The following is a 17050-nucleotide window of genomic DNA, read 5'->3' as shown; positions in this document are numbered from 1 at the left end:
CAGAAAGCGAGAAATCACCCACCCCGGAGTGGGGGAGGGATATGGCCACACCTCAATCCCTTCTCCTTCCTTCTCCTCTCCAAATTTTGGGCATGCATGTGCACATGCCTGGCATGAGTTTCAAGCTGCCAGGTCCAGGACTTGAACAGCAGTTGACTACATGGGAGTACAACAATGTAACCATTATGTCATCTGCTGGTCCCTGCTTTCCTCAACTTTTAAGGGTAATACAGAGATTTGAAATGGTTAGTAAATTAGAGACCACTATTGGCCTTTTGTAAAAACAAATTTGAATTTATAATACCACTGTACTATTCAACAACTGACTTTTAAAAAAACCATGGCTGTATGGCTGTATCCTGTGCTTATCCTGAAAGCATTTATAATGTTTAAGGAGCTCAGTCAACGTAGACATTGTATATAGTCAGTGGTAACTCAGTCTAACCATAAAAATTATTGACAGTCTTTTCTCACCAGTGATTGAAGATCTGAGAAAAAGAGCAATAGGGACAAAATGATGAGTAGACCTTGATCATTAGAATAAATCTGAGAGGTTAGGGATTGACTTTCAAATAGTCATTTAGAGAAGTCAGCTTTTGCAGAAGATCCTTTTATGGTAAATATAAAATTGGGCAAAAAGGGCTGGACTCTGAGGCTTGGCCTTTAGAGCTTCTCCCCATTTACTTGGCAGGCTTATCTCCCACTACTGTTCCTTCGCCCGTATTCTATGCTCTGGTGAAATTGGACTATCCTGTTACCAGAACATTCCCTGGACTATCTTACCTGAAGAGGTTTGTTAACTTTTGCCTTCTACCTAGAATCTCCTTTCTGTCTTTGACTTCTCTGCTTTCCTTGAAGGTTTTCTAGATTCCTCTCCCTTCAATCCAATTAGTTAGTTCTTTTCTCCTTAAAACTCCCAGAGCTCTTTTTATCTCAAATGCAATTTAGATCTTTTACCTGATAGTATAAGCATTTGTCATTAACCACACTTTAACTTGTTACAGGTTAGGGCTTGAATCTTATTTGTGTTTATGGTCCCTGTGGGCTGAGCACAGGGTCTACTTGGTATGTACTTGGTTAATAATTCTTGAATTGAAAGGAGAGGACTATGCCAGACCTTAACTCATAATCTTTAGATACCATTATCAGACTGCTGTGTGACTGTGTCTCTTGTCCAACTTTGTTGTTGCTTTGGCTACTCAGATCTTGCTATTGAATGTGTAGAACATCCTTTTCCCTTAAAAACAAACAAACAAACAAAACCGTCAGAGGGTGCATGTGCTCACCAGAGAGAGCAAGAGAGAAAAACAGAGAGAGAGAAAGTGAGAAAACATCCCAGATGTAGTATAGCCATGTCACATGTCACAATGCTTTCTCCATTTCTCTCTATTTTTAGGATTTTGGGCCAACACGTACATGTGCCCTGAGTGTTTCTTGAGCTACCAGTTCTGGGGCTCAAACCACATGGTTGACCAGGTGGGATCCAGCCACCTTAATCAGCAGACCACAGGCTGCCCCCTCCCTTTTTTAAAATATGAAAATCTGGCTGTGGAAGATGCCTCCTAACTGTGGCTTGCTGGCTTTCTCATACGGTTTCTCTGTGGCATTCAGGAACTGGGTCCGTTCTTGGCATCCTGAAGGAAGTTTCGTGGGCTGCTTTGTTCATGCCTCTTTTGAGGAAACATACTATAGTTTTTGTTATTTTATTGGGATGGTAACTTCTAAGATACACAAGTTCACAAGTAAATAACTAAATTGTTTTCCTTTATCAGCACTGTATGCTTGTGTATTTACTTAAAAGTCACCCTCTCTGATATCATCCAAGATAAAAAGGAGTTTTAAAATTAAAATAGGGCCAGCAGATGGCATGAAGGGTAAGGCACTGGATTTCACATAGCTGACTCCACAATTTGAGAGAGTTATGAGGAGAGATTTTTTTGCTGTGGGGTACGTGCGCTTACTAGAGAGAGAGACAGACAGACAGAACGCGAGAAATAACACCCCAACCACCACCACCCAAGAGGATGGCCACGCTGTAATCCCTTCTCCTCCAGTCTCCTCTGAGGATTTTGGGCACACATCCACATGCACTCAGCGTGCATTTGAAGCCACCGGGTCCAGGACTCAAACTGGTCGGCCATGTGGGAGTTTAGCTGTGTAACCATTATGCCATCTGCTGGTCCCCATGCTCAAAATCTTGAGAGGAGAATGGAGGAGAAAGGACTGCGTCATGGCTGTACCCATGAGGGGGTGATTTTTTACTTTCCCTCTGTCTTCTGTCTCTCTCTCTTTCTGCAAGTGCATGTGCCGTACAGGGAAAAAAAATGTTCAGTTGAATGAGGTTAAATTTTTCTCCTTGTATTAGATTCTGACAGAGATTTCCTAACTATCTCAAGAACTTTTTTCTTGGGGACCAGCAGTTAGCATAATGGCTATGTCGCTGGACTCCCGCAGTTCGTGTCCTGGACCCGGTGGCTTAAACTCACGCTGGGCACTTGTGCGTGCATGCCCAAGATCCTGAGAGGAGAATGGAGGAGAAGGGATTGCGGTGCGACCATCCCCCCTGGGGGTTGATTTCTTGCTTTCTGTCTCTCTTCTCTCTGTCTGTCTGGCGCGCGCACGTGCCCTATAGCAAAAACCTCTAAAAAAAAAAAAAAAAAGAACTTTTTAAAATTGAGGGCATGTGTGTTCACCAGGGAGAGACAGGGGAATAAGGCGAAGTACTACCCCCGCCCCACAGTAGAGTGTAGTCACATTGCAGTCCTTTCTTAGTTTCTCCATCCAGTAGGGATTCGGGATATGCACTTACATGCACCTAGCTTGTTTTTCAAGCCACAGGGCTCATGTGGGACCTGGATCTCTCAATCAGTAGGCTATGAGGCTGGCCCCTCTCATTAAAAGCACTAGTAGTTTACTCTTAACTTGAATAATTACAGTTTACTAATTTTTTTTTCCCTGAAGCAATGTGTTTCCAACATTTTTTATTTTACTGCCTGAAGTTGGGGGGATCCCAGTGATTTTGTATTGCTCTCCCAAGGCTACCAGCCATGAGGTCTCAGACTTTTCCCCTTTCTCCATTACAGTTCCTACAATTGATGGATTGCGCCATGTGGTGGTGCCTGGGAGGCTGTGCCCACAATTCCTCCAGTTAGCCAGTGCCAACACTGCCCGGGGTGTAGAGACATGTGGAATTCTCTGTGGAAAACTGGTAAAAACAAACTTACCTGAGCCAAAGTCATTTCTTGCCCCTTGGCCTCCTGTTACTTTCAGAGAAGATATCTGGTATCAGTTACTCTTTGCACTGACCCCTCTGCCAAAGGAACCATGGACTACACTGTGTGTTGTTGAGTCACTGAGTTCGGTGACCCTGTATTGATTGATTTTAAGAGTTTCTTGAGTTAAGCTGATTGCCTTAGTGTCAGGAGTAAGAAATACCTAATTCTAAACTAGGTAGGAAGATCTAGTCATTGCCGCTATATCATTTTCTGGAACACTTACTTTATGGTGAGACCCAGGAATATAAAATATGTAAGGCACAGTGTATAAGTCCACAAAAAGTGCCCAGTCACTTTGGAAGGATGCACCGAAAGATAAATAGCATGCTGAAGAGTATACGATCTGAGACTAGGAATTCTAAGGGAAGAAAGACTACGAATGGAGGCCTTAAAGAACCCATCACTAACCACTGAATGAATACATGAATGAAGTGGAATAGATTTAACCTGAACCTTAAATGATGAGAAGGACTTAAGGAAGCAGTGGAAGGGAAACTACCGCAGATATGAGCAAAGGAAGAGAAGTGGCACTTTACCCAGAGTGCTCTCAAGAACCACGAGTAGACCGGCGACAGCGGAAAATTCCCGCCAGGCTGTGGTGCATTAGAGGAGTTCTGGGGCTGCTCTCAGCATCTGTTACTTTGCAGAGCACCCCAGGCCGTGTGCATGCAGGGGCTCGCAGGGGCTCGGAGAGCTGGAAGGAGGCTCATGCTGGGGCGAAAAGGGCCTTTACTTGTGCAGATGCTTCACTTCCCACTGGTATGGCAGAGTGGGGTTGCCTGGGTGGCAGGGAATTGTGACAGGCTGTTTTCTCCTTTGGCAGATGAGGAATGAATTTACCATCACCCATGTTCTCATCCCCAAGCAAAGTGCTGGGTCTGATTATTGCAACACAGAGAATGAAGAAGAACTCTTCCTCATTCAGGATCAGCAGGGTCTCATCACACTGGGCTGGATTCATGTAAGCAAACTGAGCTTTCTGAGGGTTTGTCTTCTCTTCTCTCATGATGTTAGAAATACTGCTTGTTTCTGTCTTTGAATTTGGTAAATTACATCCAGATTATTTATTGCCTTTTCCCTCCTTAGGATGCAGTCCTTGGCATACTTTGCATTCCAGTATACATTTTCTGAGAACTACATACTTAGGGCTTCTTAGTTTTCTAACTTTTACTTTTTTTAAATAAAAGTATATTAGTTTCCTGGGATCACCAGGTGGCGTGGTGGTTAAGGCGCTGGACACTCCCACATGGCCGACCAAGGTTCGAGTCCTGAATCTGGTGGCTTGCTTTCTCACTTCCTCTCTCTCTCACTCTCACCCTCTGTCTCTCCCTGATCAAACTATAAAATAAATGAATAAATAAAATAAAATAAATATTTTTTAAAAAAAGTTTATTAGTTTCCTTAATATTCCAGTTTCTCTGTGAGTGTGAATGGTGATGAGGTGCTAGCCTCAAATACATGTGAACATTGATCATGGAGATTATGCCTACTTTATAAAATGATATCCCTAAAAGATATACAAATCAAAAAATAAGTCAAGGAAGTTAATCTAGATGCTCATATTTGGTCTTTTCTTTCTTTTTTTTTTTTTTTATTAAGTTTTTTTCTTTCTGGGGCTGGCAGGTGGCATGGTGGCTAAGGGCACTGGACTCCCACATGGCCAACCGCAGTTCAAGTCCCAGACCTGGCAGCTTGCTTCCTCTCTCTTTCTGTCCCTCTCTGGTCAAATTAAAATAAATAAGCAGATAATCTTTCCCCCTAGAAAATAAAATCTTTAAAAAAAAGTTTCTTTCTTTCATGAAAGAGAGAGACAGAGAGAAAAATAGACAGGTACCCCTAGCAGGGTTCTTATGTTGTAATCCTACCCCTAGTTCTGGTAGGATCATGGGCATGTGTGCAGGCCCAGTGTGCACAGGGAGACCTCAGGATATGAACTTGGTACCTTCCAGTATGGCCTCCGCATTGCTGAGCATTGCATTGCTGCGTACCACCATGGCTGGCCACATTTGGTCTTCTTTTTTTGTTTTAGGCTTTTGTCATAGGGTGCATGTGCTCACCAGAGAGACAGAGAGAAGGAAAGCAAGAAATCACCAAAGCAGTGCCGCAATCCCTTCTTCTCCATTTTCCTCTTTGGATTTTGGGCATATACATGTGCCTGGTATGATTTTCAAGCCACTGGATCCAGGGCTTGAACTGAGGTCAGCCATGTGGGAGTCCAGCACCTTAGCCACTACACTACTGCTGGCCCTCTACAGTTGGTTTTTCTTAAAGCAGCATATACCCTTATGGAAGCCAAAAGGGCCACCAATACACACAGCTGTCAAGTACCTACATTTCCTGTGTAGTCTTCTGGTAATACTCAGGTAAAATATAGTTCCTATCCTAAAGATTATTTCTTGGCTTTTCTTTATATTCCTTTTCAACTCCTTACTCTCACAATCTAAGCAGATTTTCATGATGTGTGAAACTTACAGAAAAATAAACTGATTTATATCTAGATTAAGGAAGATTACACATACTTGTGTATCAGAATTTGGGAAGTACTGACCTGTGAGGCAGTTGCATGTGCCTTCCATCCTTCCTTAAGTTAAACTACAAAATATTTATTGCTTTGACTACTCTTGTATGCCCCCTCCCCCCCAAACTGTAACAGATAGAGAACAGAAAACTTGTTTCCTGGGCCAACCCCACAGCGTAGTGTTAAATGCTGTATATTGGGAGCCAGATTCCACATGGCTGACTGCAGTTTGAATCCTGGCTTCAGTGGCTTGAAAAACATGCTGGGCATGTGCGAGTGAGTACATAAAATCCTGACAGGATGGAGAAATGGAGGAAAAAAGAACCGTGGCATGACATACTCCGCTGGAGGGTACTTTGTATGTATCTTGAGCACACACGTTCTGGCAATGGAAAAGAGAAAAGAGACAAGGAAAACTTATTTTGTATCTGCCAAGGGAAACAAATTTGAGTAAGATACTTTAGTCTCACAAAGGAAATTAAACAAACAGACAATTATTAACTTTTTATATGAGACAGAATGTGCTAAGGATGTGCTGCAAGAGTTGCCAACAGGGCAGTGGGGATACAGAGGAAGATGGGACCATACCTGGTATGATTTACTAGAAGGTTGATAAGATGGCCTCAGGGAAGTTCCGAGGAGACAGCATTGGGAATAGGCAACCTGTGTTCCCGGAGCATTGAGTGATTTATGGTTTGAGCCATGTTCAGGAGGCGCTTGGGTACCAGGCAGAGTAGTTCTGCTTTTCAGTAAGTGGAGAAGTTTTTTTAAAAAATTATTTGTTTTATTTTATTTTTGTTATTATTGTTTAATTTGGCGAGAAAAGGAGAGAGAAAGTGAGAGAACAAGCCACTAGGTCCAAGACTTGAACCTTGACTGGCCATGTGGGAGTCTGGCACCTTTACCACCACGCCTCCTGCCGGCCCCAGTAAGTGGAGAATTCTTAACAGCTTTTGAGCAGAGCAGTGGTGTGATCAAAGTCATACTTTAGACGATTTTTGACAAAAGGCATTTTTAAGTAGGTTGATTGAGGGCAGTCATTTAAAAGGTTAGTGGGGTGATAAAAATCTATCACTGATAAGAGCTAGAGTGATGGCAGTGTGTTTGGGAAGGAAGGGACGCATGCAGGATTTCAGGGCATTTGGAGCTGAGTAATAGAGGATGGTAAGTAAGAGTCAGTGATGACTCAGATTTCAGACCTGAGTCATGTCATAAGCAGAAATTGGGTATCTAGAAGGAAAACTCACTTTAGAAGTGGGGTTCAGTTCTAAACATGTTGAAGTAATGGTGAGACATCCTATTCTTGCAGGTAGTGAGCAGACAGTTGGAAATGTGAAGCTTAAACTTGGGAGCAAGGTCAAGGCAAGAAGGAGATCTGGGAGTCCTCTACAGAGAGCTGCCTTGAAAGCCTTGGAAGTGGGGGAGGGCTAAGAGCAAGAAAGATCACTGATAACTTTATGCTACTACTAGGGGAACATAGAAGGTAGTAATGAAACAAAGATGTATAAGAAAGGCAAGGGCAATATTAAGGCAGAGAACCCACAGAATGAAGAGCTTTAAGAAGGAGTTTCAAGGGCTGACCACATGGCCTAGGGTTAAGGGAGCCAGATCTTACGCGACTGACCACATAGTTTGAATCCTGGACCCAACAGCTTGAAAAGTATGCCGGTGCATGTGCATGCATGCTCAAAATCCCAACAGTAGAGAGATATTAGAGAAGGTATTGCAGCATTACTATGCTGTAATGGAGGTGCTTTCTCCATGTCCTTCCTCCTTTCTCTCTCTCTCTCTGGTAAGAACATGCACCCTCTGGCAGTATTTTAGAATGTTAACTATGTCTCATGTGGCAGAGAGCTCCAGAATGAAGACTTGGACAAACCCGCATGAATGGTGAAGTCATTGAGGGCCTCAATGTAGTGGGTTTTAGGTGGGATTAGGAAGGGATTATAAGGGTTTAAGAAGTTATAGGGAGGTAGGACCAGCAGTTGGCGTAATGGCTATGTCACTGGACTCTCATGTAGTTGACTGCAGTTCGAGTCCCGGACCCAGTGGCTTAAACTTACGCTGGGCGCGTGTGCATGCGTGCCCAAGATCCCGAGAGGAGAACAGAGGAGAAGGGATTGTGGTGTGGCCATCCCCCCAGGGGGTGATTTCTCGCTTTCTGTCTCTGTCTCTGTCTGTCTTTCTGGCAAGTGCACATGCCCTATACCAAAAACCTCTCCCCCAAAAAAGAAAAAACTTAACACAAAATAAATAGTTAGAAAGAAATGAAATAAACAAAATGTATGTTTAGATGGTACTTTAATTGATTACCCTCAGATTTCTACATCCTGCCTCCAATCCAGACAGGCTCTTTTGCATGACTTAGCTAGCCACCAAAATCTGAGCAGCCCCACCTCCCGTATCTTCCCTGGATACTGCTCTAACCATAGGACAACTTTTGCCTATAGAGCCCCAGGCTCATGCCTGACCTTTCAACACTTCTCTCAGAAAGAAGAATCCTCTTCTAATTGTGATTCATAGAGTCCTTGACTTCCACCATGTTGAGATTTTTTTTTTTTTTTTGAGAGGTTTTTGCTATAGGGCACATGCGCTCAAGATATTGGGCAGCATGTACCATCTGTTCCAGACTGGGTGACTTGCTGTGGTGTAAAGGAAGCCTACAAGGAGCCAAATAAATCTTGATGGTTGATTAGAAATTAGGAGTCTTGGGGTCTAGTGGTTACATCACTGAACTCCCACATGGTCGACTAGTGTTTGAGTCCTGGACCCAGTAGCTTGAAACTCAGGCCAGGCACATGTGTGTGCATGCCCAGAATCCCGAGAGGAGAATGGAAGAGAGGATTGTGGTCTGGCCATCCCCCTGGGGGATGATTTCTCACTTTCTATCCCTCTCTGTGTCTCTGTTGAGTGTACATGTCTCATAACAAAAAAAAAAAAAAAAAAAAAAAAAAAAAAAAAGAAAAAAAAAAAGAAAGAAAGAAATTAGGAGTCTCAGGCCAGCCAGTGGCATGGAGGTTAAGGCAACTGGATTCCACATGGCCAAATGCACAATTCAGGTCCCAGACCCAGCAGCTTGAAAAACCTGCTGGGACAGTGTGCATGCATGCCCCAAATCCCAAGAGGAGAATGGAGAAGAAGGGATTGTGGCATGGCCATCTGCCATGAAGTCATGTTTTCTTACATCTTTTCTCTCTCTCTTTCTCTGTCCAGCAAGGGTGTATGTCCTATGGCAATTTATTTTTGTTTTTGTTTTTGTTTTTTTTTTTGAGAGAGAGAGATTTTTGCTATAGGGCTCACGTGCTCACTGGAGAGAGACAGAAAGTGAGAATTCAAAATTCGAGAGGATGGCCACACTGCAATCCCTTTTCTATTCTCCTCTCAGGATTTTGGGCATGCATGCACATGCACCCAGTGTGAGTTTTAAGCCACTGGGTCCAGGATTCAAACCCTGGCCAACTATATGGGAGTTCAGTGATGTGACCATTATACCATCTGCTGGTCCCAGCAAAATTTTTAAGAATTTATAAGTCTTGGTCCAATCATGGTGACCCAACCCAGAGGACACTGTTGCATGATGCTGGTGCTGCATGGAGGGCCTGGGTTCAGTTCTCGGACCACCCTGAACACTCCAGGCACTGTGGCACATGCCTGTGATTCTTGCAAACTGGGAAGCTGGACAGAGAGAATCGTGGCATGGGGAGATCTTGTCCAAAGCCCAAACCAAAAAATGCCCATTTTATCTCTCTCCCCCTCTCTCTCATTGTCTCCATCTCATAAAAAGAGAGGGAGAAGGGAAAGAAAAAAGGAAGGAAGGGAGAGAGGGAGGAGGATTATGAGTCTTTTCATGTACTCGTATTAAACTGTACTAGATTACAATGCTGGAAAGGAACTGCCTTACTTACTATGAATTTCAGGTGTTCATAGTACCTTGTGCTCCTCATGGTTGCAAATGGCTTTGTGTCTGAAAAGCAGTTGTGGCCAGCTGCTGAGAACTATTTGGCTCTGCCGTCCTTACTGGACCAGGCTTGGCTGAATATCCTCAGTGGGAGTTCTCTGACTCTTTTTTTTCTCCTCTCAGACTCATCCCACACAGACCGCCTTTCTCTCCAGTGTTGACCTGCACACTCACTGCTCCTACCAGATGATGCTGCCAGAGTCAATAGCCATTGTTTGCTCCCCCAAGTTCCAGGAGTGAGTACACAGGGCGTGGTTCAGGAGGCAGTAAAGAGGAAAGCCTCAGAAGTAGAGGGCTATATTCTCGAGACCTTGCCTTTATAAAATATGTAGATTGTGGTATTAATTGGCTATTCTAAAAAGCTACCTTTTAAACCCCTTATCCTGATAAACCTAACCAACTTCTTTAAAAAGCTTCACCAAGCAACAACTTGGTTGAAATTCACAAGAAATGTCAAGTGTTTGACTTGAAGCAGTAAGAATTTTAAGAGTTTGATGTTGGATCAGAGAATTTCAAAAATCGAGTAGATTATCTGTGTTACTTGTTTTCCATTCCAAATTCTGTTATTTACTATCAGTTCTAGCAAAACTAGTGTGGTGGCAGTGATGAATCATTCTCTTACTATGAGTCATTCACCAAAGAAGAGACCCATGAGCCAGCATCCTATGGAAGCTGTCTCACAGTTACCTGTATGCATGTGTGTGGGGGCAAATGCATGTGCCTGCATGTGTCAGGGTTGAGAGATGCCTTTGCTTGACTCTGAACCTGTCATTTCTTATTTCAGAACTGGATTCTTTAAACTGACTGACCATGGACTAGAGGAGATTTCCTCCTGTCGCCAGAAAGGATTCCATCCACATAGCAAGGATCCACCTCTTTTCTGCGTACGTATCTATATAGAGGATATCAGGGCTGTGCCTCAGGCAGGAGGAGGCCGAGCTGATGAGGTGCACTGTCCTTTCTGACCCACATGGAAGACAAGCCTTGTCAGCCATTTCTCCAGATCTCTTTCTTAAGGGCATACATGGGAAGCAGTGTGGGATAGGGATAGCTTTATATCTTAGCTCTGCCACTTAATGATTGTGTATCCTGATTAGGCTCTGACCCTGCCTAGGTCTCAGCTTTCTCATAAAACGAGGGTGCTAATAATAGTAATAGTAATGCTTTTTTTTACAGAGTTATTGAGTGTATTAAATGAACTAATATGCAGAAAGTACCTAATGCAGTAACTGGCTTATTAAGAGTTAATTATTTTCTGGGGCCAGCGGGTAGTGTGGTTAAGGGCACTGGATTAACACATGGCTGACTGTGGTTCAAGTTCTGGACCTGGTGGCTTTCTTTCATTCTTTCTTTGCCTTTCTCTCTCTTTGTCTCTCTCTGGTCAAATTTAAAATAATAATAATAACAAGTGGAATTAAATAAATAATTCTTTAAAAAAATAAATGTTAATTATTTTCTTCATCAATGTCAGTTGCTAAGTTGTATGTACTTCAGAAAGAGATTTGAATGTAGAGAAAAAAAATCCACTTCAATAGGTAGATTAAGTATATATGATTCTGAAATTTTGCTTAGATAGTAAACATTTCATGACCTTTCTAGGAAGTTGTTTCTTCCTCCAAGTCTGTGAATAAAAGTTTAATGATGATGATATTAGTTTGCTTCAGTTGGCCCTTCAGATCTGATATGACAGTGTTACTTTACATCATGCTGGCCATAGGATATTCTTGTTTCTTTTCGGTTCAGAGAAAAATTATCAATATTGAAAAGGGACTTAGATCTTTGACACATTAAAGGAACTGGAGGTGTACCTGAGAGGTGCCTGCAGGCCTCACAAGTGTATAGGCCCAGCAGCAGTGATGGTGCACAAGACGTCCAGGTTCCATCCTGGCCCAACCTTAATACACTGAGCATGCTTGTGTGTGACTGGTCTTGGCTAACTGGGAGCTAGGGCACAAGGATTGTGGTGCATCAGAATATAACTTCCTCTCCCTGCCCCACATTAAAAAAGAAGAGTTGATGTATGAAAGAGGTATTGGGTGTGTTTCATATCACTCACTCCCAGCACTGAAACCAAGACCCTACGTGATGAAAGTTTTCAGCTGAATATGAGGAAGAATTTTCAAAATAAATTGGTCTGCCTTGTAATGTATTAAATATCTAGATACCAAGATGTTAAAACAGAGATTGCACAACCATAAAAAATGTCTGAGACCACAACACCCAGGTTTTCAGCTCTCAAAATCCCTTTTGTGTGCCCCAAGCATTCCCCCATGTGATAGTGGGTGTACTTTATTATCTGACTGATGTCCTAACCCAAAAAACTGCAATAAATTCAGTCATTCTTTAATTAATTAATTTTTAGTTTTTCATCCATGAGTGAGACAGAGACAGCAGCACCCCAATAGGGTCTTGACCCTGCAATCCACCCCAGCCCTACATCATGGGCAAGCATGTGACTAGCATACTCAGTCATGGGTATGCCATGAACTGGAACCTTCCCATGTGGGATGGCCTCACAGAGAGTCATCTTTTACAAAACTCAGGACTTTCTTTTAAATAAAGTATATTTTAAGAGTGATTCTTTTCTTGCGACCAGCAGTTAGCGTAATGGCTATATCACTGGACTTCCATGCAGTTGACTGCGGTTCACATCCCGGACCCGGTGGCTTAAAACTCACGCCGGGGGACCAGCAGTTAGCGTAATGGCTATTTCGCTGGACTCCCACTTAATTGACCGTGGTTTGCATCCTGACCCGGTGGCTTAAACTCACACCGGGCACGGGTGTGTGCGTGCCCAAGATCCCAAGAGGAGAATGGAGGAGAAGGGATTGCGGCGTGGCCATCCCCCCGGGGGGTGATTTCTCGCTTTCTATCTCTCTGTCTCTCTCTGTCTGTCTGGCGAGCGCACACGCCCTATAGCAAAAACCTCTCCAAAAACAAACAAACAAACAAACAAAAATTAAAAAGAGTGATTCTATTTGGCCCCAGGTTTCGGCATCAAAAAAACAAAAACAAAGCAAATTAAAAAGTGATTCCAGAATGTGTACACTTTTGAATAATACACAAAAGATATATGGGCCAACATATATTGATGCAGTCGATGGGCAGGATTGGCAGAAATGATGATTCCCAGACCCTTTACCACAGCTGCCACTTAAGTAACAGACTTGTCTAGAATGAGCATTTTCAGTAAGAAGTTTTTAAAAAGGCTTTCCAGAATTTTCCAGGCCTTTACCTTTCTCTCTTTCTCCTTGTTACAGAGCTGTAACCATGTGACTGTTGTGGAGAAAGCCGTGACCATCACAGACCTACGATGAGAGTTTGACTTAAATGCCTTCCAAGAACTATAAAACTTATCAGTGTACTGTACCCCCTTAATTTAAGCTTCCAGGAGGCTTCGAATGCCTTTTTAAACAGAATAGACAAGGATGTCATCTGGGGGAGAGCTGATTTTCTGTTTCTGGTTTGAGAAAATGTTTGGGTATATTTTTTAGGCAAATCTGGAAAAAATCATGATCACACTAAAGCAAATGTAACTCAAAATTAATTCGAAAGAATAATATCATGAGTGCCCATATGCCCTTTATTTTATAGATTCACCAATTGTTAATGTTTTTTCTTTCCTCTCAGCTGTCTGTCTCATTTCTCTGCCAATTTGTTTATTTTTTACCTTTGGACTAAATATGGGCATCTAGCAGAAATCTGGAAGCCATTTAGAAAATCTTTGGAGTTTTCTGTGGTCTGTGGCAATATGAATAGAGCTCATTACAAAGGGGGCAGCTCACTACATCTGACCAGATGGTGAGGCTTACACACCTTGAAGGATGATTTTTGTCAGACATTATTGCTATTTAACAAACATTTCAGGATATTTTCTTCCATAATAAAAATAACGATTAACTTACTTGTTTGTGCTCTGGAGTGACCCATGTGATTGAGCATTGTATAAATAAGTGAAATAAAAGGTCTAATTGTTTTGGGAAAGGTGAGGGGAAAGTGGAATTTGAGCTGTACTGACTTCAAAGATGTGACCCATTTTGCTTCCTGCCCTCTTCCAGGGCTGTGAAGTCATAGCTGTTCTTTTGATGCTGTTTCAAGTGGGTCACCCCATTCACTTCTAAGTCCTCCCTCCACACTTGCAGCTCAGGGTAATGGGCCTTGGTGGGAGCACCAGGTCTCACTCCATTACATTCCCTAGCCACCACACCCTATGAATTTTGTCGTATTGGCTATTTTCTAACTCAGGCAACACCTATAGAATGTCTGAAGCTGCAATTGATACAGCACTTTCCTTTCCTTCCTTCTTTCTTTCTTTCTTTTTTTTTTTTTTTTTTTTGTTGTTGTTGTTGTTACTATAGGGTGCACATGCTCACTGAAAAGAGAGGAAGGGAGGGAAGGAGAGAAAGGGGGGGGGAGAGAGAGAGAATGAGAAATCATCCCCCAGGAGGGATGTCCATGCCTCCATCCCTTCTCCTAGAATTTTGGGCACACATGAATACCTGCCTGGCATATTTTTCAAGCCATCAGATCCAGGACTCTAACTGTGCAGGTGGCCATGTGGGATGGAGCTGCCTCAACCACCACACCACCCTGGCTGACCCTGCATTTTTCTTTCTAAGGTGGCCTAGAATGAATGGTGTAATTTGTAACACCTCAGTGAGGGCAGGAGAGTAAATACCTTTGACAGGAGCATGATTTCCTTTTATATCAGTATTCTGTGAGAATAAAAATCTGTGACTGTAGGGGCCAGCAGGTGGTATGGTGGTTAAGGGTGCTGGACTCCCACGTAGATTATCATGGTTTGAGTCCCGGACCTGGCAGCTGGCTTTCTCACTTTTTCTCTCTCTCTCTGTTCCTCTCTGGTCAAATTAAAATAAATAAAGTTAAATAATTCTTTAAAATCTGTGACTGTATAAAGTTTTGGTTCACTTAAAATTTTTTAAATAATTATTTTATTTAACTGTATTTATCCATTTATTTATTTATTTCAGTTTGATCAGAGTGGGACAGAACGAGAGAGAGAAAGCGAGAAAGCAAGCCACCAGATTCGGTACCCAAACTGCGGTCAGCCATGTGGGAATCCAGTGGCCTTAACCACCAAGCCACCTGCCAGCCCCTCATTTAAAAATTTTATGTTCTGAATATGTTCAGTCTTCATTGCTTAGGTTAGTGGTCTTTGAACCTTTCCCCTGAAAAGCCAAGTGTCTGTAGCCTTTTTCTTCTCTTGGGTTCTTAACTCCCAAGATTCCAGCATTTGAACTAAACGTTGGACTCGTAGTAGAAAAAGTAATTGAGAAAACATATTAAGAGGGTCGATTTGATAGCTCAGTGATTAAGGGAGGTGGATCCCACATGGCTGGCACAGGTTGAATCCAGATGCCACAGCCTGAAAAATATACTGGGCACATGTATGCATGTACCCAAAATCCTGACGGGAAGGAAGAATGGAGGAAAAAGGATTGTGGTGTGACCCCTGTTAAGGGGTTTTTCTCTCTCTGTCATGTGCCTTCTGGCAATAAATCTATCGATCAATCAATCATACTAGCAAAGCAATATTAAAGCAGATATTAATGCATTCAAAAATAGAATAAGTAGATGAATTCATAATGTAATTATTTGAAAAAGCAATAAAAGTAGCCAAAGAGGAAAATGAAAATTATGTAAGTTAGAAATGAGCAAGTGGTGCCAGCAGGTGGTGTGGTGGTTAAGAATGCTGGACTTCCACATGGTCTACCATGGTTCGGTTCGGTTCGGTTCAGTTCAGTTTGGAGTCTCAGACCTCACTTTCCCTCTCTCTTGGTCCCTCTCTGGTCAAGTTAAAAATAAATGAATAAATAAAAGTTAAATAAAATAATAATTATTTTTTAAAAAGGAAATAAGCAAGAGGATTAAAAAAAAAAATACTAAAGTTACTAGGCCCATGAATTTTCTTTTTTTTTTTTTGGAGAGGTTTTTGCTATAGGGTGCGTGCGTGTGCCAGAAAGACAGAGTGAGACAGAGACGGAAAGCAGAGAAATCAGTGATATAGCCATTACACCAACTGCTGGTCCCAAGGCTCATATTTTATATATATATATATATATAATGTAAATAAAATTAAAATGATCTTACAAAGTAGAAAAATTCAAAGGCCAATGATTAATTTTAAAAATGTTAAAAGCGTGGCAGTATTGGAACCAGCAGTTAGCGTAAAGGTTATGTCACTGGACTCCCATGTAGTCGACCGCGGTTCGAGTCCCGGACCCGGTGGCTTGAACTCACGCCGGGCGCGTGTGCATGCGTGCCCAAGATCCCAAGAGGAGAATGGAGAAGAAGGGATTGCGGCATGGCCATCCCCCCTGGGGGGTGATTTCTCACTTTCTGTCTCTGTCTTTCTGGCGAGTGCACGTGCCCTATAGCAAAAACCTCTCCAAAAAAAGAGAAAAAAACAAGTGTGATTGTATTATCTCCACGTTTTGTGACCGAGTTCTTTCAGTGTTTCAAAGAACAGTTATAATTCTCATGTCATTTTTTTTATTATGGTAAAAAAACAAATTTTAAACTAAAACAATTTTTTAAATTTAAACATAAAATTTAGCAATGTAGAGACCAGCAGTTAGCATAATGGCTATGTCGCTGGACTCCCATGTAGTCAACTGCAGTTCAAGTCCTGGACCTGGTGGTTTAAACTCACGCCGGGCGTGTGTGCGTGCGTGCCCAAGATCCCGAGAGGAGAATGGAGGAGAAGGGATTGTGGTGTGGCCATCCCCCCTGGGGAGTGATTTCTTGCTTTCTTTCTTTCTACCTCTCTCTGTCTGTCTGGCGAGCACACGCGCCCTATAGCTAAAACCTCTCCAAAAAAAAATTCAGCAATGTAATAATTTTTCTAAAATGTATTTGTTTTTTCCAGAGGATGCATGCACTCACCAGTGAGAGAAATGGGGGAAAGCATCCCCCAATGGAGTGTGACCACACCACAATTCCTACTCCATTTCTCTCTATCTCGTGATTTGGGGCACATGCATACACATACCTGGCATGTTTTTTAAGCCACTGGGGCCAGGATTCAAGCCTCAGTTGATCATGAAAGATCCAGCTCCCTTAACCATTAGGCTATAGGACCAACTCTGAATGTAAGCATTTTTAAGTGTACAGTTCAATAGCGTTAAGTACACAAGCCAGCAGGTGGCATGGTGGTTAGAGGTGTTGGACTCCTACATGGCCAACTATGGTTCGAGTTCTGGACCTGGAGGCTTACTTTATCACTTTCCCTCTCTCCTTCTCTCTCTTACTCTGTCTCTGGTCAAATTAAAATAAATA

At 42.5% G+C, this 17050-nt stretch overlaps 1 protein-coding gene across 3 annotated transcripts in view; it reads left to right on the top strand.

Annotated features, from left to right (window-relative positions):
- The window catches only part of STAMBP (STAM binding protein), a 31753-nt gene extending 18098 nt beyond the window's left edge, over nt 1-13655 (top strand). For all 3 annotated transcript variants that reach the window (XM_006151241.2, XM_006151242.3, XM_006151240.3), the window contains exons 6-10: nt 3084-3208; nt 4099-4236; nt 9875-9987; nt 10536-10635; nt 13012-13655. In XM_006151241.2, coding sequence (XP_006151303.1) covers nt 3084-3208; nt 4099-4236; nt 9875-9987; nt 10536-10635; nt 13012-13068 — 533 coding nt within the window. In that variant the 3' untranslated portion in view covers nt 13069-13655. The remainder of the gene's footprint in view (nt 1-3083; nt 3209-4098; nt 4237-9874; nt 9988-10535; nt 10636-13011) is intronic.
- The last annotated feature ends 3395 nt before the right edge of the window (nt 13656-17050 follow it).

This window comes from Tupaia chinensis, unplaced genomic scaffold (assembly GCF_000334495.1).
Source record: "Tupaia chinensis unplaced genomic scaffold, TupChi_1.0 Scaffold000316_1, whole genome shotgun sequence".
NCBI lineage: Eukaryota > Metazoa > Chordata > Mammalia > Scandentia > Tupaiidae > Tupaia > Tupaia belangeri.
Note: the sequence above shows the minus strand (reverse complement) of the source record. Positions and strands in the feature narration are given on the sequence as shown.